The 26,899-nt window shown below is 32.0% G+C and overlaps 1 protein-coding gene across 3 annotated transcripts in view; it reads left to right on the top strand.

The window, feature by feature from the left end:
* Positions 1-20,742, top strand: part of LOC127702493 (perlucin-like protein) — a 68,850-nt gene extending 48,108 nt beyond the window's left edge. The window contains exons 1-6 of one of the 3 annotated variants that reach the window (XM_052206710.1): positions 5,293-5,304; positions 17,837-17,991; positions 18,508-18,599; positions 19,005-19,086; positions 20,057-20,292; positions 20,643-20,742. In XM_052206710.1, the coding sequence (XP_052062670.1) occupies positions 17,859-17,991; positions 18,508-18,599; positions 19,005-19,086; positions 20,057-20,292; positions 20,643-20,645 (546 nt within the window). In that variant the 5' untranslated portion in view covers positions 5,293-5,304; positions 17,837-17,858 and the 3' untranslated portion in view covers positions 20,646-20,742. Of the gene's footprint in view, positions 1-5,292; positions 5,305-17,323; positions 17,361-17,836; positions 17,992-18,507; positions 18,600-19,004; positions 19,087-20,056; positions 20,293-20,642 lie in introns of those variants that run through there. The other 2 variants (XM_052206708.1, XM_052206709.1) reach the window with 2 other exon arrangements.
* Positions 20,743-26,899: the final 6,157 nt, after the last annotated feature.

Below are 26,899 nucleotides of genomic sequence, written 5' to 3'. Positions count from 1 at the left end.
CGTGTTGCCTCAACTCCTTCGCAAAGTTAAAGATTTCGAAAAAAAAACAATATGCGTTATATCCTCAGGATGTCGTAATCAATTTTCATCCAAAGGACCTGGTGAATTCTTGTAATTGTTATGTCCCTTTCTGTTATGAATTATGTAACCCAATACCCAGAAGGAATTAAGACCTAATGTCTCTTTTTTAGAGTCTTGGTCCATTGAAATAAAGTTGAGTTCATGGTCAAAGACATGTTTAAATCTTGACTTTCGCTTGTTATTGCTCTCCCTCAGAAACCTAATTACATATATCGACAAAAAGTATTTTTCCAAATTGTTTGTTTGGACATATCGAAATTCAATACATTTATTTCTAATAAGTCGTAGAGAAAATGACAACGCCGTGTCAATAGAAATTAACGGAAAAACAAATTACAAACCAGGGGACAGTTCCTTCTGAAATTCAGTTTTGATAAGAAAATCTGGATGAAAAAAGAAAGTAACAGAAACACTTCCAGTGTCTGGAGATACCCTATAATTTATACTTATCTAATTCCAAAAAAAACATAGTTTATGTTCTTTTTTAAAAGAAATAAAAGAGATAATCATTAACAACCGGTTAACTCTAAGTCATTTCTTTTCCGATAACCTTTAAACTTTGAATACAATAGTTTACCACAAAAATTAATACCTTACTTTACTCTGAATCCAAAATATATTTGTATTTACTAACTCTGGATTGAAATAAGGGAGATAATTTACCGCTTTGTTACTAGCGGTTACATATTATAGGTGGCTTATATCACCATACATCTTATTGTAAAATTTCAAGGGAGAAAAGATATTTATTACGGGTTATGAAGAGTAAAGATAAAAATCAAAAGTCAATTTCAGAACATGAACCTTGACCTTGACCTCAACTTCCTTTAGGTGAATAATGACAGGCAAACCAACATACCCGAGTTCTTTATCACTTAGGATTAATGAGTTAAACACTTATCACTTAATATGTCATATACAGATATGGAAATAACTCTTATATGGAGTCCCTGTATCGCTTAAGTTGAAATTTAACAGAATATCCGGAGGATATAACGAGGATGTTGGAGAAATAAATTTATTTGGTTGCAAAGGAGAAGCGAAAACAAGAACAACAGTGTATGGGGAGATCAATCTTGAAAAGAAAAAGTGTTCAGTGAAACAGGATGAGATTATGAAGTGTAGTAACTGTTCATTATCATATACCAAAAATCTTATTGACGTATTGAGAAACAAAAAAGTTAGTAGGAAAAAAAGAGTCGAAAGAAAGAAAAGAAAAAAGAAAAAAAATATTTGTTCGATCATTAATCAAAAATCTTTCCAGTTATCTCATTTTCTTTTAAAAAAAAGACACATTAGTATAAAAAATAGTAACCCTGTGTTAGATGCAAATGTCATGACACTCTTTCATACAATAAGGGAGATAGTTCCCAGAAGGTAAATTCAAGCGTCATAAGACATTTTACTTTACTTTGAGAGTTCCTGATAAAGGTAAATCAAGAAAAGCGCTTCGGACGCATGAAATTTATAACGTGTTGTTTTCATTTTTTACTTTTCACTGATTCAGAAAATGTATGGTTGATAGGCAATTTCATTTAAATTAAATGCAAAAAAACTACGTATGTCATTCCAGTTTGACCTTTATCAAGTTCATATTTCTTCCAACCTGATTAAAAAAACTAAAGGTTTTCGCGTTTACCAGTATGAAATTATTAACAAGATTTTTTTTACTTTAAATTGACCTCGTTTTCAAGGTCATAGGTCATGAATCTTAAATCAAAAGACACCAGGTCCTTCACATATATGGTTGAGAAGTTATACTGAGTTAAAATATATAAGGTAGGAAACTCCTATAAAAAGTCGTTTAAAACCCCTCCACTAAACATATTGAAGCTGCGTGATGTTGTAACCAATTATTTTGAAGAAAAATTTTATTGTTAACTGTTACGGTTGTGGGACAATATATAAGAAGCAAAAGGGTAAAAATTTAAAATATGACCTTGGTCAAATGTAAAAAAGAAATAACTCCCATTAGTTATTGGATCGCTTTGGTCGAAATTGATTGAAACATGCTGCAGATATAACAAACACATTTTTAACAAACATTTTGTCAATATCTTTTACGACGGTTAAAGAGGAAGAATTGATAGCAGGAAAACGTGTTCGATTACTGTAATTACTGTATGCTATCATGAGCCAAAAATCGTTTCGATATGTCGTGAAACAAATAGACGGCGGATAAAAAAAATGTAATCAGACCAATTTCTAAAGGTCCTTCTATGGAAAGTAGGAAGACCTAACAAGTTCACAAAAAATACATAAAGAACTCATCAACATGAACACCATGGATAACCAGGGATGATATTGTAAAACATGTATGAGACAAGGAAATTAGGTCACGTTTGTTCACGTTTAATTTGCACGCACGATAACTCAGCTTTTTTTTAAAATATGGTCTTTCAAAATGGTCTTTATCTTCTGATTTGTGGTGATTGTTTATTTTTCTTCCACTCCTTTTTGTCTTTTGTTGTATTATGGTTTTAGAAGATACTAACAAGAAATTTGACATAATATCGAACAATTATTGCGCTTTCGAAACTCATCCTGTTTAACCCAACACATTTATATGAGTATATTATTGATATGCATAAATTATATATTTACGCGTATATTGTTGATATTTTTTATATACGCATTTATTGTTTATATATAGATAAATTTTGTAAAAAGATACGTGTATATAATTCTTTAGGTGACCAAATAATATGCATGTATATACAAATGATATATATGCGAATAAAAGTAGAATATACGCATATATATACGTATATTATTTTGTCTTTGATATGGTAAGGCATTTAACATTGTATATGAGGAGCTGATGCCCATTCGTTAGCACCTGAATTAACCCCGTTTTTTTTGGTAAGGGTTCCTGAACAGTTACTCATAATATGGTTTTGTTTTTTGTGTTTTCTTGAACTTGTCCTTTTTTCTATTTTGGCCATTGTGTTGTATAGTCTTTAATTTTCACATTATACAATATAACCAGTAGGCAACATTATTAAGAAAAAGTAAACGATGTTTTCGTTAATATCTCAACTTGAAAATCTGTTAGTTTATGAAATTCATTGTATTGATCGTATATATAAAAATAATTTTGGTCTCTCAACTTTTAACCTCATCAATGTTTAAGTTGAATTGTGATTGGTTAAACCATGCTCGTCTCAAATACACTCACTTTGAACCCGTCTTCTGTAGAAAACAGAGTTTTCATGGACACAAGGAGTTAGTTCAACCTTGGGGTGGGTATGGGCTTATGACAGGGACTTTAATTGAACATATTGTAATGTATAAAGAAAAAGATATCTACTCATTGTTCAAATCCGTTTGGTAACTTGAAGTTCTTTACATCCTTGTCCTTACATGATTGGTATAGATAGATGTCTCATTAGCAATCATATCACAGTTTATTTAATATTACCACGGTTTATAAAACTTTTGGTGAAATGTACTACATGAACGCAAATAAATCCCTTATAAGTATGTACTTCATTAGTAGATTCCATTTATATCGTAAACGTGTTAGTAAGGAAGTTATAACATACTTGATGACAATTTGTTAACTGTATACCGTACCAGCAGCATAAATCCTGAATATAAAGTCGCAAAAAATAAATACCTTGAAAATTATGATATAGTTTATAAATACTATAAACAAATACATGACATAGGAACAAAGAAAACTGACTACTTATAGTGGGAAAAAGTAGAAGACTTGGGATAACACGAATGTAAACGCCTGCTGCCAAATTCAAAAAGTTGTAATGATTGAAGCGCTGATACACTTGGATAAGCAACAATGCTTTGAAGGTCAGTTTGCCTCCATTGACAGTTATGATTTTTATTCCATGTATAATCCACTACCACACAATCTAATTAAAGAGATGTTTTCCAATTAAATAAAAAAGGTCTTTAGATAAATGCAACTATGTCTGTGGCAGTCGTTACAATTCTGTTTTTCTTCAGGTATACATAGATATACATAGATTGGACTTGAAATGAAAAGAGACGGAATATACCGAAGGGATATCCAAAGAAATTATGATAACCATGATTATTTTTGTTTCTTGCTTGATAATATTTATGTTTGTTTTTGAGATTAAGTGTGCCGACAGTTGATTGGTATTCCTACGGGTACTTACTCTGTCTTTCTTATTGCAGATGCATTCCTTTACTGCAAAGAATCCCAATCTATTGAAAAAATCATTATGTGATGTCCAGAAACCTTCAATTATTCAATATTGATTAAAAGGATGTCTGAAGTTACTTCACTCCGGAAAAATATCAAAAACATAGTTGACCTTCATTTTGTCAACGGATACAAATATAAATTACTTTCAGCTTTGAAAAGGATTATTTCAATTGGTTACTGTAAACAACGTAAAGCAGCATTTTTCAATTAAGAATGTACCAATACTCATGAAAAACAAAATAAAAATCGTCGAAATAAAATATAGCCTCGATTTTATAATGGGAAACAACATACAAAATATTAAAAGGATAGGATTAACGATGAGTCATTGCACGAATGTCCGTTGGTTTACTGTAAATGTTCAGTTAACACTAATTTATCTTGTCAATGACGTGAGGTTTCAACTCAACTTTTTTTTAAAGAATTCTCAACTAACCATCCTTACGTTGACCAGTAGATTTCTTGTACTTTGAAAACAAAATTACATGTTTATGCAAAATTTGTAAAAAGAATTGACAGTTTGGTTAGGTTTTATTTGACTTTTTGTGACATTTACAATCGTGCAAATGTACATACTATTTCCATTACACTCGGCAAGTGTTTCAAAAATGGTTTTAATCAGGAACATATGGACCAACAAAGTAAATATTTCATGTTGAGGTTATGTTTAGTATTTGCTTTCGCAACATATTGTTTCGGGAAAAGTTTTAAGTATTTAACAAAAGTTATGTGTACCGTATATGTACAACATTAAATTGTGACAACATGAAAACGAAGTTTGTGTGAAATGTTCTTAATTCTCGTCCAATAATATGCTGTTATTTCTCAGAATTTTATTCAAAATATTTGCACAAGACTTCCGTGACAGCATATGGTTTTTCTTCCGTAATATTATACTGAAACATACTAAAAGAATGCAGGAAAACAAAAACAGGTTATACTTCTCGTGTTACCTTTTAATGATATAAATTTAGTTGCTACGTAATAATCCTTCAGCCTCGCTTCAGCACGACGAAATCAACAATAACAAGGTTTGTGTTTTCTTTTCTTTTTCTGAAATTTAACTGTCTTTCGCTATTAATAATATTTTGAAACCATGTGACACTTCTATTTTATGTTTCATATGTTTGTGTCAGCAAAGTATGATGAATAAATCATGTAAATGAAAACAATAATGTGATTAGAAAAATGTGCCCTAAGTTTTGGATGAACGATGTTTTAAACACTTATGTAAAGATGTAAATAATAAGAGGCTCTGTTTACATATATGTTGATAATGTGCTAGTAACCACAATAAACAAATTAAGAAGCAAAGCATTATCTATCATTGCTAATTATACCGTTTTTGTTGATGTGATTAGTTCGATCATTTTTGTTCACGCACTATAACGTCTGTTAATTTGAAAATAGCGTTTTAGTTTGGGAAACGTGATTCATTTATTAATTAAACTAGCTTTTTAACTGCGAGTACTTTATATCGGTACTTTGTGGGGTTTTTGTTAAGTTGTGTCTTTTGGGCTTTGTGTTAACTTGATGAGTCAAGGCTTTTTAAACTGAATTTTACAGTTTGTTCTTATGTTTGCTGTTACATCACTATCCCAGATTAGAAGAGGATTGAGTGCTCTCAAATATGTTTAATCCCGTCATACTATGTATGTACCTTCTTGTGTCAAGTCCCTGTAATGTAGTGGTTGTTGTGCATTACTGTCTTCCATTTTTGATTTTCGTTAAATGTTTTGTACAAAAATCAGTCCGTTGCTTTCCCCCGTTTAAATTTTTTTAACAGTTTAGTCACTGGTTGTGCCTTTCAATGCTTACAATACGATATGGGGTTTGCTCATTGTTGAAAGTCATACGGTGATCTATACATGCATATAGTTGCTTAAAGCTACGTCATTTGTCTCTGGTGGATAGTCTCATTTGCAATCCTACCGTATAAATCTTCTTATTTTCATATTGGATCGTCGATAAACACCAAATAGTACACACAAAATAAATATGAAAGTAGAAGTATACATGTTCGTCTAAAAATGAACAACAGTACCAAAAATGAGTAAAATGATGGTATATTGAATTTCAGCAGTGAGGTATTTACGAATGTATTCCTCTTTGGCTATCCCAAACGCGTCCCCGATGTAGGTTAATATAGGAATTTACATCGAACGTAGCAAACCCTTTCACCTTAGCGGTTCAAGTAAATTTCAGTAAGATAATTTATTTATTTATCAATTTGGAAAAAAACAATTATTATATAAGTATTATTTGAATCACAAGTTTGGAAATAACTTATTATAAATCTTGAAAAAATCAAAATCTGAAACGTGGCTTCCATTATACTGTGGATTCATTTTTATTCGTGGTATACCAATTTTCGTGGGTTTCGTTGGTCACAGCGAACCACGAATTTAAGAATTCAACGAAGAATAATCCTGAGAAATGTGTATGGAGTCGGATGTTTATTTCCGGTTATGTTATGCAGTTCTAGTGTAGTGTTGACTAGCGATAAACATTGTAACATAACACGAGTTTTTATTGAAAGAAGATGCAAGTATTTTGGTTAAATTAATAATAAATATATCGAATATCAGTGATAATTAACTTTTTAAAATTGATTAAAACTGTTCATGGAAAATAACTGCAAGTTGTTAATTATCGTATCATAGTTTGGTTTACTGGTGATTAAAAAATCAATAGAATTAAGTACGAAGGTATTGCCCGTAGGTAATATTGTTTATGACATGAACATTTATTTTCACACCTTTTATTTATATGACTGTTTATTATATCTGATTAGGGAAATGAGCTTTCAATCATAGAGTTTTGAATGCCTTATAAAATTCCGACAAGAATTTATAAATTGTAAAACAAACAAATAATTATTTTTCTCTGTCCATTATTGTAATAGAAGTTTTCAATGAACACTTTAACCTAGAATGACCAAGCGAGGATTTTGACAATTCAAAACTTTTTCAATGAATTCCTTCTTTTTTCTTTGTTTTATTATTGATCAAACCAATGAGGTTATATGATCTCCTAAATTAAAAAGAAATCCACGAATTACGTATCTGATTTTTTTTTTGTATCAGCAATCCACGAATTTACGTATACCACGAAACGTCTTTTTTTCTCTATCCACGAAAATTGATACCCACGAAAATAAATGAATCCACAGTACATGAACATTACATCTTTAATGTAAGTAATGAATGACATGCTATATTCTTAAATTTATTAACCTTCATGGTTTACTTAACGGAGATAATACTTGGATATCGCGTACCAAAAGCAATTGAATAGCGCTCATACTTCTGTTCTACATGTACATTACAAAGTTAGTGTAAAAAGTTCTAGATGATCCCTTCTGCCGATTTGGGCAGAATTCTTTGATAGATATCAATAACGGTATCACTTCTCATTGATGACTAGTAGATATTCGGAGTTAATATCAATAAAATATATGCTATGGTTGCCACTAAGGAGCTTGAACTGTTGATCGTGTTTTGTTTTGAATATTTGGTCAAGGTGTTAACTGATTTGTTGTATTTATGACTTTTGATTGCTTATTGGTATCTTCTACCTCTTTTTGTTTTTATTTGACGGAAATGTAATTAACAACATGAACACATTCCGTCATAATTTCGTTATAAAATACAGAAACGACCATGTTGCACGTTATGCATATACTCCTTATATGCCTATACAATCCCTAGTATTCAACATAATCATGACATGGCTACAATATAAATAAGAATTCAAAAATAAAAAACAAAAATAAAAACTATATATTTTGTTTTCTTTAGTCTCCAAGTCATAAAAAGGATGACGTTGTTCGTCTTATTTGTCGTTCTTGGATGCGTTTCTGTGATCAGAGCAGAAACTTGTTTCCGACCGAATGAAACTTCACTTATATCAAGTATAGAGTCCACTTTGAATACTTTGAAAGACAGTTTGAAAGGTAAGGTGATACATTATTTATTCTATTATGCATACCTAAACTTTGTTCTCTGACTTTATAATAAGAAAATTCTAATAAAAAGTTGACATAGGTATGTAAAATCAAATTTATAATAATGAATGATTAGGCACTTATTGGGTGGCTCGAAAAAAGTGAATGCGTGACTTGGTGTTTGTTAAGCAGTTATAGTTAAGAATCTTGTAATAACGAAATTGGATAAAGCTACAGTTTTGAAATTAAATGATTAAACAATCAGGAAAAAGCTAGGGGTCGTCTTAAACTTGCAGTGAGATGAGAATTTTTTTTTGTGCTCCGTGTTGTAGGCCTCACTGTGACTTTGAAATGGAGAATAGCAATAAAAGCGCTGTTCCTTTGCTTTTTGTGTGTTTTTGCTATGCATGTACTGATTTTTTTGTAATGAATGGATACCCCATAATCTTTGTTTTTCTATGACACACTTCTTTTAAAGTGTGTGTGCTAGCAACACCAACTGTCTTTTGAATAGTAGATAAAAAGTATCATTTAAAGGTACACGTCATTTATTTTTCCAAAACAAACATGAATTTTTTAATACTTGACCGTTCTCAGACTACCGTATTCTTAGAAATCAACAACACTTAACGCGCAAGACTGTAATATGTGTATATTTTATACGCTTTCTATATTTATTAAGCAATTATGATTCCCACAGGACAATCCACTCCATGTCCATCAGGATGGAAGGGGTACAAGAATCATTGTTATCATTTTTCATCTAGCACCAACACTTGGAATGGAGCCGGGGTTTGTGTACATAATCTCTGTGTGCTAATCTCCTATGTTATAACTGTTTTCGATAACTTTTGGATATTTGTCAAAATTACAGTGAACGCTTCATTCTTAAGATGGGCATATGTTTTAACAATGACATTTATAAAAGCAAATACAGCAAATGTCTGTGAACTACATAATTCTATATTTTGTATCAACAATATAACAAAGTTGTCGGCATTTTTATGATTGTGTCATTATTTCAGTCAATGAGGTTATTAAGAATATTACTTCGAACTTTAAATATCGATGTTAAGGATGTCCGCTTCTCTTGCTTTTGACTTTTTGAAAGATATTCGGAATCTTCTGGTTTTATATTTGTGGTGCCATTTGAAAATTTGCCCGCTAACCACTACTTTTCTTTTTGTAATTTTATTTCATATAGTTTAAAAATCCATTTTTGAAAATAATAAAGTCCTCGATATATTTTTTTTAGATTTTAAAAGAAAAATATGTCAATGTTAAATGTAAGAAAAATCTAGAGAGAATCATTTCCCGGCAAATTTTCAATGACTTATATCTCGAAAACAAGAACACAGACCTTGTATTTTTTTCTGCCTTTTTATTTCTGTTAAATACATGTATATACTATCTATTTATAACAATCTTTTAAAAAGCTTGTTATTTTGAACAAGAGTAGCGAACATTCTCAATATCAAATAGGTTAATAACAATAACTGTCTAGAACGATTTACTAATTGCTTGAACTTATCAATAATGTGTTTTTATACATTTAAGAGACGATGCAGAACTATGGGTGGGTATCTAGCACAGATAACAGACTCTTCCGAAAATGCATGGAGTGCAAACATGCATACTAGTGAGTTAAAATAAAATTAAGGAGATGTTGTATGATTGCCAATGTGACAACTATCTACTAGGTTCAAAATGACATGGTTTTAAGCATGTATATGTCACAGTACGGCCTTCAGCAATGATAAAAAACATATCGTATTGTAAGCTACAAAAGCACCTCCATATGACAAAGTTTAAAACAAATAAACTGAGAAATAAAAAATTGCAGAATATCCGAAAATATTACCGAAGCCATCATGACATTTTTCTGTTCACATATGACCAATGATCTGTTCCGTTTGTCATAGAAACAATGGCGTACTTCTTATTTAGTGTATCACAACTACTCATCTGATTTTCAAGTGATATAAGGAAATGCCGGGTGCAACTATTGGAGCAGCGACTGTTTTTTCTTCAAGAACATTGAGTTCAGCTCTGGGTTTCTGTGATGGGTTTTCTGGAAATCATTTTTTCTGTTAGATGCCTAATCTATGGATATGACTTATCAATGATTGAGGAGTATTATGACAAGCGTCACATATGAGGTAGGTATTGCTAGACCCTTCCGGAGCACCTGAATTAATTCCGAGATTTTGGTATTTGGGTTCTTGCTACTCAATCTTTGGTTTTCTGTGTAGCCTTTGTTTTTGTTGTTCGTATTTTCGTCGTTTTTCTTTTCATCGTCATTTTATCTGTTCTTGTTATACTTTGTGTTGTTTCGTTGCCTTTTTTGTGTCTTCTCTCTTTTTTAACGGTACGGAGAAGACTGGTTTAAACAGTTACATAGCATACATAATATTTACTCTATACATTTGAAACATTAATAAAAATAAAATGCAAAATATGATATGATTCATAGTTCAATTTTGTATGTTGTACAATAGCTCAAACAAAACAATATTAGTTAGTATTTTTGTTATATTATAAACAATTTCCCCCACAGATGCGGCCCAACATCATTATGGCTATTGGATTGGGGCGACAAACGTTAATGGGGGAAATGGAGAGGGACCAATGACTCTTCTAATGTGAAGTATTTCAGCTGGAGTCGTAGTCAACCAGACAATGCAGGAGGTAAAGAGAATTGTGCTCACTTTTGGAGAGGTATGGATAAATGGAAGGATGCTGGCTGCACTACATGGGGTATTGGATATATCTGTGAGAAAGTGCAGGTAAGAAAATTTGCTGTAAACATTAATCACTTAATGCGAAGTCAACATTTTTAGATGATTTTGAATTGAACAGTTTTAGACTAGTTTATGCCTAACTGATCGTTTTTTGTGAAATTGAATTGTCCAAATATATATATTTGTTTATCTACCATAGAAAACGGATCACGATTTCATTTTATGTGGTTTTTTTTCTATTACATGCTACAAAAAATAAATATTTGTGTAATTCAGACCAAAATAGTTGTCTTTAATGCTGTACAGACAGTATTAAATTAGTCTAACTAATTCATCTTTATTTTTTTTTTACAGTGATTCAGTTATAATTCTTACTCAAAACTGATGAAACCTTAGACAAGAAGAGAGAAAAAGCTGATATGCAATGTATTAAAATTAAAAAAAAAAATTGTTTCTTTAATATCTTAATATAAAAGTAAGGAGATGTGGTATGATTTCTAATGAGACAACTATCCACTTAAGTAGAAATGAAGTTGATGTAAGCAATCTTAGGCTACCATATGTCCTTCAATAATGAGAAAAACCCATACCGTATAATCGGCTATAAAAGGCCCCGGCATAAAAAATGTGAAACAATTCAAAGAAAACTAACGGTCTAATCTAAAAAAGTATTGTTAAGTACATAAATAATTGCTTGCTACAAAAACACCCTCGGCTGGTAACTTTAATTTCCATTCAATGAGTTTACCGACACTGACCCATCTTCATTCTCCTCTATAACATTATCTTCTCTGTACTTGACACAAAATTACATAAGTGTCCTTAGAAAAATACTTGTTATTGCTTGATGTATCGTGGATTCCAAATAACTAGCAACTATAATTGGATGAACATCTCAGAGTAACCACATCTACTCTAAAGGAAGTGGGAACCAGTTGTGGAAACTAATAAGTGTCACTGATTAGTTAGTAAATTAAATTCCCTTTCTTCATGTAATGATATACATATAACAACATTTGACCTTCATTTAAGTTTTGCTGTCTAAATATTTAAGACAAATTGAAAGAAAATAAAACTACATCAATAAGTTTCAGAAAGAAAAATAGTCATTGGTATATTCCAGTATGTTGTTGCAGGAAAGTACAAACTTTATCAAAAAAAGATCATCTCTCACACAATGCTACACTGTACGGAGAGTGATATGAATAGTTGATACTAATTGATACGAAAATGCGTTAATTTGGTTGGCCTATCCTTCAATGTGTTATGATATTGCGACATTTCCATCCAGTATTCATGAGGTCAATGACGACTTTCAAAGGTCATATGGGACTACATTTCACTTTGGCAATGAGTCGAGATTTTTTATTTCTTTAAAAACATTCAAACCACCCGAATTTTTTACTAAAATAATATTCTCTTTCTTTAATTTGGTTTCACATGTTCCATTCTGAGGTGTTCAACCGCCTTTAACAGCAGTTGTGATTCCTGACAATATTCTCAATACCGTAAACGGTAAAATGTTTTAAGTGAAGCTTGCAAAGATCTTTTTTACACAAAGATCATTTTTGCCATCAGAAAAATTGGATAAACAACTCTCGTAGGAATTTAAATCGCTTGATATCAACACCCTTTGTTTAATTTCAATGAAAACAAATAAACCCGTCAAAGGCTCTTTTATTATTGAACTGAAATTAAATAACTCCAGTTGATATCAAGCTATATCAAATTCGTACTCGTTATGAAACGTATAAATTAATTGTCTCACTGTGCACTTTCCATCTTATTGTACTTCTTTCCAACAGCATGTTCATATTTAAAGAAGGTTCATGCTTATTAAAAAAATATTGGTCAAATGATGGAAGTATTATATTAATACTTCATTTGTTAAATTAACATGATTAAGCCATATCTCGAATAATGAACGGACCAATGAAAGATTTGGTTGACCGATATTAACTGTCTGTGCCACAGATGACCACAGTTTTGTTCCTCTTATCGACACAGTCCAGCCCTCTTTTTCTCGTTTATGGATTTACCGCATTCATCTATCATTCGTTTTCCACAAAATAAGAACTGTTGCCGATACTTATCAACTTATATATTAGCCGATGCATTTGATTAATAATGGAATTAATAAGATATGAAAAGAAAAATGGCGTTTTATTGTATGATCAAAACTGAAGTTTTAATGTAATTATCAAATTGATGAAATGTCGAAAAGTTTTTAATATCGTGTTTCAGGGAAATATTACAATAACCTGTTCGTGTTTATTTTTTTTCTCCATATAGACTGTATCATATTACGGAAGTACAATGCAAAATATCTAAATACCGATATATATAGAATTGTTTGTGAGAAATAACGGATAATTACTTGGAGGTTAAAATAGATTTGACATTATATCTTTTTCTGGGTATTATTGGTTTTTTTTGGTATTTCTTATTCATTTGCCACAATCTATCTCGGTCGCTAAAAATTACGGTGTCATTTTTTTATTTTTTTTTTCATTGTTTCATTTTTTACATGGACGAAATATTGTATTTTTACGTTAAGGCGAAGTGTAGGTTATTAACTACTCCACAGATTTTATTTTTAATTTACCAGATGGATTCTGCTCGCAGAAATACACCAGATAATGAATTAAGAAAGGGGGTAACCGTTTTCGTTTTTGAGAAACGAGCTGATGAAATTAACAGTATGATACGCCAAAAATACATAGAATATAGAGGGAAAATCGTCAAATTCGGCAGGTGTTTTTTTTACATTTTAAAGATATTCTATTTTAATTCAGAAATTCGAATTTCAAAATACCATGTGCTAGCCCCACCTTTCGGCGATATCACATATTGCTGTGAGCCAAACACTCACGCAAATATTTTGATCGAATTAAACAAGATTATCGAAAATATAAAATTTTGCTAATCTCTTTTAATAGCTTGATATATTGTAGAGAATCTTGTCAAATCTTGAAGACTGTATATTGTCCTTTAGAATTTTTTTTTAATTCGGGTTGCTATCTCATTATGATGCACATTTATTACTTTCTTGGCAAAATTTGAAATACAACAAATTTCCCTAGAATTCAAAATCCACTGTCCTTCGATGAGTAGATGAGATTTAATTAAGTTCGTTGACAATTTGTAACTGTCGCTATTTCGATACTCCAATTTCTTTTCTTTTTTTTTATTTCTTGTGTTGTTAAATGATTAAAGCCAATATTAAAAGAAAACACATATGATTTTCTAAGATTAGTCTGTAAGTTTTATCACCCCACCCATGACATTTAGAAAAGAAGTTAGCAGTATACTTTAACTTTACTTTCCGCTATATACATGATATAGATGATGTTCTCTCACTAAATCATTAAAAATTTGGTGACTATGTTGAACGCATCTATCCCGTCGAACTTGAGATAAAGGATACAACAGATACAGTTAAGTCTGCCTCATATCTTGACTGACATCTGGAAATTGACAACGAGGGACGGTTTAATATAATATTTTACGACAAAAGAGATGATTTCAGCTTCCTAATTGTGAACTTTCGATTTCTACGTAGGAAATTCCATCAGCGCCTGCATACGGAGTATATATCTCCCAGTTAATACAATATTCCAGGGCTTGTGTTTCCTATCATGATTTTCTTGATTTGATTTTGATTTTTGGTGTTTTAACGCCACTTTTAAGCACCGCTTTTAGGCTATTTCGTGGCGGCCAGTTTTTATTGGTGGAGGAAGCCGGAGTGCCCGGAGAAAACCACCGACCTTCGATAGGAAAACTGACAATCCTAGTCAATTAAGATTGGAGTCGAGTGCACCCGCACGAGCGGGGTTCGAACTCACAACCTCAGTGTTGACTGGCTAGTGATTACAGTAGACCACTCGGCCACCGAGGCCCCAAATTTTTCTTGATAGAGGGTTGCTGCTTACAAGGAAGCTATTAAACCAAGAGTTCCAAGTGGTGAAATAGAAATCATTCCTTCGTAAATTTTGCGGACGCCAACACGAGTTGTTTGTCCGTTATGGAATATCCGTTTCACAGATGATTGTGGATATGTTCCTAATGTCGTAACTGCAATCCCGTCCTCTTTTTCCGAATGTGACCTACCGCATAAGACTTATTATCTGGTTTGTACTAACATGAGCAACACAACGGGTGCCACATGTGGAGCAGGATCTGCTTAATATCCTTCCGGAGCACCTGAGATCACCCCCAGTTTTTTGTGTGGTTCGTGTTGCTCAGTCTTTAGTTTTCTATGTTGTGTTTTGTGTACTATTGTGGTTGTCTCTTGATCTTTTTCTTCTTTAGCCATGGCGCTGAAAGTTTTCTTTTCGACTGATGAGTTTGAATGTTCCTTTGCTATATTTCGTCTCTTTTGTATCGTTTGTCGTACGGATATACTAAATTCGTTGTATAATTACAAAACAAACAAAAAATACTTTAGTTTTCTCTCTCTCTCTCTCTCTCTTTCACTTTCGTTGGTCTTTTTCCCTTTTGTTCAAACCTTCCATAAGCAATGAAAACATAGAAGAGTAATCGATTTCGTCTACAACAAATTTGGTTGTGATAAAAATCCGCATCAAAAATCTCTTAAGAGTCAGTTTACAAGATCATAACCGCGAAAGATTGGGGCGTGATTGAATTGACTGATTGTGCCTTTAAAAATATATGTAGTGTCTAATGATGATGTAAGTAGTTATTTATGAGGAAAGAATTACTGTGCAAGTACTTTTATTCGTTGGGTACCAATTTTCGTGGTTTTCGTGGATGAGTTTATCCAAGAAATTTAAGTATCCAACGAAATATAACAACTGTTGTTAAACACCAAGACATGGAAAGATCCACATGTAGGTTTCACTACATGGATATAATCTAGAGAATACGTGGAATATCAGCAAACGTACTATGAACTAATATACAAATTCACTCCGTACCCTTTTAGATGTCATTAACTTGTTATGTTACTATTTTCATATTAAATATCAAATAGATCTAAACATGTATAATGCCGCCGTCCGGAAACCTTTTATTATTCCATATCAATTAAAAGGATGTCTGAAATTACTTAACTCCGGAAAAATATCAAAAACAAAATAGATCTTCATTTTGTCAATTAACAAATACAAATATAAATTATTTTCATCTTTGAAAAGGGCTGTTTTAATTGGGTGGTGTACATTTTTCAATTAAGAATACTCATGAAAAACAAAGTCAAAATCGTCGAAATAAAACATAACCTCGATTTAAGTGCCAGTCTTTGTACGAATCAAGACAATTTAGAAAAATTTCAAAACATGGCCAAAAAAAAACAACCGTTCTAACCATCCTCTTTTGAAGTTACCCTCATCCTGAGTTAGAAATGATAGGTCTTTTGAAACTGCGTGTCTGGTAATTCGAAAAATCGCTAGATAACGTTTGATTAGGATGAGAGCAAATTACGTACTAATAAGCTCCTCTTAATTGTTAATTTCTAGTGCATTTCAACCAAATTGTATATTGAATTACTAAAACAGGAAAAGGAAACGAATGTTATATTCGTGCATCATTATACAATTTGAACATAAATTAATGTCAACTTTAGTGGGTTTCTGTTTTTCACAACTGCCTGATTCTTAGGCAGACTGGCCCTTAATAATGAGAAACAACATATATTTTTTTTGAAAAATATAGAAGTAACGTCGAGTTACTGCTTGGAGCCGCAGACCTGTCGCTTACCTTGTGTTTTACTGTAAATGTTCAGTTAAAACTAAGTAATCTTGTTATGAAATTAAGGTGACAACTCAGTTAGGCCAATTTGCTTTTAAAGAATACTCAGCTAAACATCCTTATGTGGATTAGTGGAATACCCGTTCTTTAAAAACACAAATATATATTTATGCAAAATGTATAAAACATAATTGGCAATTTGGTTGTGTTTCATTCAACTTTTTGTGACATTTACAGTGATCATACATACTGATTCCAGTACGTTTGATATGTATTTAGAAAAATATCCCTAATCAGGTACACTCTGGACCAATAAAGAAAATATTTTATATTGAGGTTTTGGTTACTATTTTTCGGGAAAAAAATTATGTATCTTGACGAAGTCGTGGGTATCGTACTTTATATTAAATTGTGACAACGTGAAAACAACGTTTGAGTAAAATGTTCTTGCACTTAGTTTCCTTCCAATAATATAATGTCACTTCTTAGAATTTAATTCACAATATTGCAATAGACCTCAGTGGCAGCATATTGTGTTTCTTCCGTAATATTATACTGAAACATATTAACAGGTTTGAGGGAAACATGAACAGGTTATATTTCTCGTGTTACCGTTTAATGATATAAAATTTAGTTGCTACGCAATAATGCACCAACCTCGCTTCAGTACGAAGAATTCAACAATAACAAGGTTTGTGGGTTTTTTTGTTGTTCTTATTCTGAAATTTAAGTGCCTTTTGCTACTAATAATATTTTGAAACCATGTCATAATATAATTTTGTGTTAACAAAGTATGATGCTTAAATGAAAAAGATGTTGTGTTTAAGCAAAATGTGAACTGTTGATGATGATTTTTTTATTATTGTTAGTTGTCTTTTCGTCGTTATATTTTATATTTGGCCATCGTGTTATCTGTTTTTATTGTACTTATGCTTTTGGTTGCCCATTGGTATCTTCTACCGCTATTTTTATTTGACGGAAAAGTAATCAACAGATACCGTCATAATTTCGTTAAAAAAATACAGAAATGACCATGTTGCACGTTAGGCATATAGCTTTGATATACCTATACAATCCTTATGAAAATAACATGGCTACGTGATATAAACAGAATTCGAAAATCTAGGGAAAAAAATGTTTATAATTATATTTTTTTGTTTTCTTTAGTCTCCAAGTAATTAACAGGACGATGTTGTTCGCCTTATTTGTCGTTCTTGGTTGCGTTTCTGTGATCAGATCAGAAACTTGTTTTGGTCAGAAGGAAATTTCACTTATATCAAATATAGAGTCCACTTTGAATACTTTGAAAAACAGTTTGAAAGGTAAGGTCCTAAATTTCTTACTCTGTTATGCATTATACCTAAAAAAAAATTCTCAGACTGTTAAATTTAAAAAAAAAACTTACTTCTATTCATAATCCTGGATGACTAGACACTTACATCATTAAATGTACACATGTGTACAGAATATCTTCTATTGGCTAGATAAAATTGAAAATGTGACCTGATGTTAGTTCAGCGGCTGTAGTTAAGAAAATTGCAATTACGATATGTGATAGGTCTACAAATTTGAAATTGATTTATTGGAAAATCAGGAAAAAGCTGACAAACTATTTCTAAAAGTTTGTGATAGCTGCACCTACTGTCTTTTGAAGAGTAGATTAATTGTATCATTTAAATGTGTCATTTATATCCAATCAAACATGATTTTTTTAACACTTAACATTGCTCAGATCAATGTATTCTTATAAATCAAAAACACTTCAACTAGTAAGACTGTATTTTTACAGCAGTGTTGTTATTTTTCTATATATACTAAAGCAATTATTATTTCCACAGGAAAATCCGCTGGGTGTCCATCGGGATGGAAGGAGTACAAGAATCATTGCTATTATACTTCGCCTGACACCAAAACTTGGAATAAAGCTGAGGTTTGTGTCACTATACACAGATCAGCAAGTGTTTGATGTTTAATTCTAGATAAGTACTCTTTGTTCCCGTTTCTTTCCGCACTGTCTTGTATTGAAGTTCAAAATAAATCGTTTTTGCCAATGCTATAACTGTTCTATGATAACTTTTTGATTTTTTTGTCAAAACTACAGCGAATGATATGTATAATTTGTTATGGAGAAAACTTAAAGTGCATACTGCATGTGAAGTACATTATTTTATATTTTGAATCAACTATATAACAAAGTTTTCAGTATTTTTATAACTGTGTCGCGAGTTCTGTCATTGCGAATATTAAAAATAATGTCACATTAGTTTTTAACAACAATTCACTGGTGCCTATAATCAATTTTCCTTGTTTATATTGTGATTTTCATGCCTTCTAGAAACTATGCAGACAGATGGGTGGGTATCTAGCACAGATTACAGATTCTGCCGAAGATGCCTGGGTTGTAAACATGCTGAGAAGTAAGTAAAAGCCTTTTTTATTACGCCAAAAAGTAACTTAAAGTATATACATATTAATAAAAGGATTTTCTATGATCATGTAATTTATTTAAAGATATACTAGTAGATACTATATTTACTTTTCAAGTAGAAATATAAACTGGCTGCTGAGGATGTGTTTGTGGATAATCAGTGCAGACAATTGAAGTCGATCTTTTAGAGAGACATGTTCGATGTCACAGCTATGTAATATTAAAAGTGAAATAGGTACTAAGTACGCATTCCATAGTATGGCTGGAAAATGAAATATTATCTATATTATACCTTTTTTCCTCGGAGTTGGGTATTTTTGTAATTCTACTTTTTTCTGTTCAAAGATGACCAAAGATATCTATTTTTCATAGCAATTACTACGTCTTTCATTCTGAGTTTATCGCAATCACCGTACCAAAAAATGACTTATCATCTGATTTTTACTTGTTTTTTTTTTTTTTCTCTTTTGTATCTTCTTTCTTGTTCCTCTTTTTTTATATTTGGTTAAACAATAGATATTTATGAATCCACTATTGTAAGATGTCTAATCTATGGATATGATTTATTAATGTTTTAATGGTAATACGACGGGTGTGACATGTGGAGCAGTAGCAGATGATCCTTCCGGAGCAACTGATGAGTTCATCCTTTGCTTTTGTGGGATTCTTATTGCTCAATCTTTGGATTTCTCGGGATTTTTGTAGGGTCTTTGGTTTGACATTTCGTCGTCTTTCTTTTCGCTGTGGTGTTGTCTATTTGGACTTGTAATTGTTTAGCTGTCCCTTATTGACGGATTTCAAAAATTACATAGCATATATAATATCATGAATATTTATTGTATAAACAAAAAATAATGAAATGCAAAATATGATATTTCTATATTTCACAATTTTACAATAGCTCAAACAAAACACCATCGTTAATCTTTTTATTTTATTATCAACAATTTCTCTAACAGAAGCGGTCCAGCATCCCGCTGGCTATTGGATGGGGGCAGAAGACTTTAACGACGGGAAATGGAGATGGATCAATGACGCGTCTAAAATTCACTATTCCCATTGGAATCGTTATGAACCAAGCAATAGTGGAGGTGTAGAGCATTGTGCTCACTTTTGGCGATATGCAAGTTATAGATGGAACGATGCTCCCTGCTATAATAGTAATGGTATGGGCTACATTTGTGAAAAAATGAAGGTAAGAAAAATAGCTGTAAACATTACTTGCTTACACTTTTAAATGTAAGATTTTTTTTAAATGAAAATTTAACAGTTGCCGTTTTTGTGAGACATTGTTCGTTCTTATGAAATTAAATTTGTCCAACATAATTATATTTGCCATTTATGTTTTATTGTCTTGGTTATCATAGAAAAAACGGGAAATATTTTTGTTTTTATTTTAAGTGTTGCTATCTCATCAATGATATTAAAAAAAATATTGGTGTAATTCAGACCCAAAATAGTATTCTCTACTCTAATCAGGACATCTGTAATATTGAGACAGTATTAAATTCATGAAAAATTTATCTTTATTTTTTTTTATTACAGTGATCCCGATGTCTTCTCGACTCAAAACTGATGAAACCTTGACAAGAAGAAAGTGAAACTGCTTTGCAATGTATAAAATCAAAAAATAAAAATTGAAAAAAAATAATAGTTTTTCTTAAGTATCTTAATATAAAAATAAGGAGACAACTATCCAACAAAGTTCAGATGAAGTGGATGTAAGCAAATTGAATTATAGGCAACCGTATGACCTTCGATAATGAGAAAAACCCATTTCGTCTAGTCGGCTATAAAAGGCCACCGAAGGAGAAAACTAACGGCCTAAATTATAAATATAGTACTGTAAAGTACCAAAATAAAGCTGCTTGCTAGAAAAAAACTTCGACTGGTAACTTAGTTACATTTATTTGCCCAGCATTCAATATGTTTAAAGTAACTCAAAAGACGAAACCTCCAAATTTGAAAACATAGTAATTAATTTCTGGATGATAAGCAGTTATTGAAGGTAGTGTCTTGGTTGAAAAATTGTATTTGTTTTGATAATGGTTTTTATACAATTTTTATTTTTACGAGAGAATACTTGATACTTTAGTTCAACTTTCAGAGAAAACGTGGGCAACGAATAAACGAATATATGCCTTTATGAAAACATTTTACAAATTTTGTATATTATTGATAACTCCCACTTATGTTCTTTTGGACTAGCAATATAATAAGATATTACTCAAGTCGTTATAAGGGGTCGTGTTAACACTTCAGACAATGAACTATTGTCTTGTCTTGTCTTGTCATGGGAAAAAACTGATTAGATGAACACTGTAATTGAAAACGTGTACCTTTGATATAATTTTCACAAACTGTTCCATGAGGCCTTCCATGAGATTGTTGATTTAAGGAGAGTGAAAAACAATCTACAAGACAATTACCAATCTTCATTCTCCTCTATAAAATCGTCTTCTCTGTACTAGACACAAAGTTATATATTTGTCCATACGTTTGTTGGTTTTTTTTTTTTGCTTGACGTAGCATGGATTCTAGATAACTAGTAACTATAATTGTATGACCAATCTCAGGGTAACTTCATTTACTCTAAGGGAGATTGGAATCCGTTTTGGATATAAGTTAATGTAAAGGATCAATAATAGTACCATTTCCTCTTGTTGTATCATACATATAACAACATGTGACCTTTTTTAAATTTTGATGTCTAAATATTTGAAACTAATTGAAAAAAAGATTACTTCATTTAGTATCAAAAAGAAAACTAGCAATATGTATATTCCAGTATTTTGTTGCAGGAAGTCAAAACTTAAAAAAAACTAGTCCGCATTTCATGCTACCCTTTTGTGGGCTTTTTTTCAGACAATCGCAATACTATTGGAACAAATTCGTTCCCCCTGCCATTTGTGTTCGACAGACTGACACATGGACTTTTCAAGAAGAACGAAAAATGAATTAGCAAACTTGTATTTTAACAATCTGTTTAATAGAAATTTTCATACATTCAATCATTCGATATATGTTAATCTCATATATCCAATAAAGCATTTTAAAAAGGTTAATAAGGTATATCCGCAAAAAAAAATTAAGGAGAAGGTCGATTGAGTATAGAGCTATCAGACATAAGAAATAACTTTAATGGAAGATGTTATATGACCGGCAATCCTTGTGAGATGTTTAGCTAGTTATAAAACCAGATTAAACCCACCATTTTCTTCGCGTAATGTCTGTACCAATATAAAAATAAGGGTATGTGGTATGATTGCCAATGAGATAAGTATCCATCAAAGTTCAAATTAAGTTGATGTAAGCAATTATTGGCAACCGAACGGCCTTCGACAATGAGAAAACCCCATACTACGGTATAGACGGCTATAAAAGGCCCCGACATAAAAAATATGAAACAATTCAATGAAGAAAACTAACGGCCTAATTTATAACAAAACAGTTTATAATTTTCAATGTCAGGAATATGACAGCTGTTTTCCATTCGTTCTGTAGGTTGATAGAAGTCCAACATTTGATTTTGACAATTTTTATGGTCTTTGCCCTTTTGAATTTACTTTGGAGTTCAGTATTTTTGTAATACCTTTTTAACTATCGATACATGTCCGGCTAACCATATGAATAGTGCTTGGACTGTTTGTCTGCCTAGCCAAAACCGTTTAGGTGGGACTATTTTTCAAGCTAAAAATGTAAAAATTATTGTAGTATTTTGTCTGAATAAACCTATAATGACGGCTAGTGTTATGATGTATGTCCAACATTTTCTATACTAGTCTAACAGATCATAGCATATATATATATATAGATATATAAATAAACAAGTTTAAATTGAAAACAACGTTCAAACCTATGATTGCGTTGGATAAAAACCACAATTTTTATACGTGTGCATGCAAAACAAATTTCTTGTTAGAGGGGTCTAAATACAGCACAAACAACATTTTCCAAAAGACCAAAAAAGTGAAAAAGTATATTTTAACAAAACGCATTTGACTAACAGGTCGAACAACAAATGTTCTTAAACCCTGCTGATTGCCATTGGCGATTGCCAAATAAACGCCATATGGAAAATGTTGTTTGTGCTGTATTTAGACCCCTCTATCAAGAAATTTGTTTTGCATGCACACGTATTAAAATTGCGGTTTTTATCCAACGCAATCATAGGTTTGAACGTTGTTTTCAATTTTCAAAAAGATGGTATACCGCAAACATGAGGTGCAAAAATTTGTACACCATATCCGGATTTCGACAATTAATGTCTCTTCAGTGATGTTAGGAATCGAAACGGTATTTGGAAGGCCATATAATTTACCTCAATTTAGGATAGACTTTATATATATATATATATTACGGATTACAAATGTGTCGAGTTTTGTGATTGGATAAAACACAGTATATATTCAGGAAACTTCCGGGGTATATACGACGTTTTAATCCCCAATTGGAACCTCTAAAACGTCATCATAACACCTGTTACGATGTGACGTAGTCATTAGCTATACAAAACACTAAAGAATGTCAGAGGCTCACAGATGGAAAATAATGACGTACATCCGTCAATAATATATTTTTGATACAAAATCACGCAATTTTCACTTCAAATACTTAAATTTAATGTTTTAAAGTGTTATTACGAATTATTACATACACGATAAAATTATTTCACAGCAAATTACAAAATCCTTTTCGTATGCAGAACATATCAGGTTGGATTTTTCAATATATGTGTTGTTAAAAACAAAGCCACACACACATACAAACACAAAACATGAAATCTAAAAACTTTATTGAAAACATTTTCTTAACGAAAATAAAATTGTCAAGACAAAAAAGGTGCATTTAAATGGATTACTCAAAATATTAAGAAACCATTAACATGTAATGAATATATATGCTGCATTGTGAATGTTTAACAAATACCTGCGCTGGAAAAAACATTAAGACAGGGGTAATCCGTAATATATGTGTAATTCAGGATAACATATAATATTATACAATTATAGCCTTTGTACGGGTCGATACGAGGATATATCGACCTGAAAGAAGTATACGGACTGAGGATGAAGTATGAGCTTGATATAGTTCTTGTGGTCGATACATTGTATACAGATCTGTACATATCCTCGGATCGACCTCATACTAAGGCTACCTTTGTTATATCATTATTGTCGATAAATCAGAAGTAAAGCACCATTTCATTTGATTGGTTGTTTCGATTGTGTCAGATTTTCTAAAAATAACCGTGCAATATCACGTTTCTATCTGCTGTTTTCAGTCTACCTTTAAAAATATAGTTGAACTTTCTAAACGAATCAAATTAGTCAGGATATACAAATTAATAATATATATATATATATATATATATATATATATATATATATATATATATATATATGTAATAGACAGTGTCACAAAAACAAATCTACAGAAGTTACACCAATAGAGAAAAGGCATAAACGACCAAATATAGCATGAAAAAGGGTATTGTCATGTCAAATAAGAAGATGCATATTTATGATTAAAAGACGGGGTTCTTAACTGTTCCCCATATACTGTATATATTCAGAAATTTTTCCGTGCATTTATTGTTGACATTGTTGAACGATGGACACACAAACGAAATTAATTATTGCGAATTCGGGAGAAAAAAAAAAAAAATCATTTTGCACAAAACTTGTGTTCTGTTCTGTACATTGTAGTATAGTAGTTGGATCAAATATTTGCCTGTTGAAAACTACTATTTCATGCAAGTTTTCCACTCTTCTGTTTGCAAATTAGAGCAATTTGAATACTAGAGTCATATTGTATTCACACTTTTTGTTTCATGACATCTAAGCATAGAAATGCAGGCTGGTACAGGATTGGAGAAATGTTCGCCAACCCGCCAATCTTGTCGCCAACGTCGCCAACATTCTGAACAGGATCCCTGTTCGCCAACGTCACCAACGTCACCAACATTCTGAACAGTACCCCTGTTCTCCAACGTCGCCAACGTCACCAACATTTTGAACAGTACCCCTGTTCGCCAACGTCACCAACGTCGCCAACATTCTGAACAGTAACCCTGTTCGCCAACGTCGCCAACGTCGCCAACATTCTGAACAGTACCCCTGTTCGCCAACGTCGCCAACATTCTGAACAGTACCCCTGTTCGCCAACGTCGCCAACATTCTGAACAGTACCCCTGTTCGCCAACGTCGCCAACATTCTGAACAGTACCCCTGTTCTACAACGTCGCCAACATTCTGAACAGTACCCCTGTTCTCCAACGTCGCCAACGTCCCCAACATCCTGAACAGTAACCCTGGTCGCCAACGTCGACAATGTCGCCAACATTCTGAACAGTACCCCTGTTCGCCAACGTCGCCAACATTCTGAACAGTACCCCTGTTCGCCAACTACGCCCAGGTTCTGAACAGTACCCATGTTCGCCAACAATACTATGTTGTTGCGCAATACTGTGCTATTGCGCAATACTGTGCAATTAAAGAATTCTTGCTATTGCGCAATACTGTGCAATTGAAGATTTCTTGCTATTGCCCAATATTGTGCTATTGTACAATACTGTGAAATTGCGCAATACTGTGCAATTGAAGATTTCTTGCTATTGCGCAATATTGTGCAATTGAAGATTTCTTGCTATTGCGCAATACTGTGCTATTGCGCAATACTGTGCAATTGAAGATTACAAAAATTTTGAAGAAAAAAAATATGAACCCCAAAAAATTGGAAAAAAAAATCCCCCCCCCCCCCCTGGAGTAATTACCCCCAAACTCAATCCCAGCCTTCCCTTTGTGGTATGGAACCTTGTAGTTCAATTTTAGAGAGATCCACACGCTTACACACAAGTTATTGTCTGGAAACTAGAAAAAATGCAATGAAGTTTATTAAACTAAAGTTATTGGCAAATTTCCAATGGAATTTATTAATAATAAAGTTTTTGGCAAATTTCCAATATACATAATTTAAAAGCAGTTTAGGTGTGATAAACAAAAAAGCTTCATCAGCAACATTTTATATTGGCAAATTTCAAATGAAATTCATTAAACTAAAGTTATTGGCAAATTTCCAATGGAATTTATTAATAATAAAGTTTTTGGCAAATTTCCAATATACATAATTTAAAAGCAGTTTAGGTGAGATATTCAAATGAGTTTCAATTACCAACCTTACACTGCCTTTTAAATTATGTTTTGTACTTAAGTAATTGTCCATTAACCTGGAAACCCTTTTCCCCCCTTTTTTGCACCTTATTCCTAAACGGTTTGAGCCATAACTCCCAAATACAATTCTTACCATCCCTTTGTGGTATTCCAATATCCAAAATCTAAATACATGGTTAGATTCAGCATATCAAAGAACCCCAAGAATTCAATTTTTGATGAAATCAAATAAAGTTCAATTTTGGACCCTTTAAACCTCAATGTGGACCAATTTGATAACCGGGCCCAAATATCAAAAATCTAAATACATGGTTAGATTCAGCATATCGAAGAACCCCATGTATTCATTTTTTGTTGAAATCAAACAAAAAAGTTTAATTTTGGACCCCGATTTGGACCAACTTGAAAACTGGGCCCATAATAAAAAAAACTAAGTACATGTTTGGATTCAGCATATCAAAGAACCACAAGAATTCAATTTTTGTTAAAATCTAACTAAGTTTAATTTTGGACCTTTTGGACCTTAATGTAGACCAATTTGAAAACGGGACCAAAAATTAAGAATCTAAATACATGGTTAGATTCGGCATATCAAAGAACCCCAATAGTTCAATTTTTGATGAAATCAAA

Source organism: Mytilus californianus, unplaced genomic scaffold (genome assembly GCF_021869535.1).
Source record: "Mytilus californianus isolate M0D057914Y unplaced genomic scaffold, xbMytCali1.0.p SCAF_5, whole genome shotgun sequence".
NCBI classification, from domain to species: Eukaryota; Metazoa; Mollusca; class Bivalvia; order Mytilida; family Mytilidae; genus Mytilus; species Mytilus californianus.
This window is presented reverse-complemented; position numbering and strand designations above follow the sequence as displayed.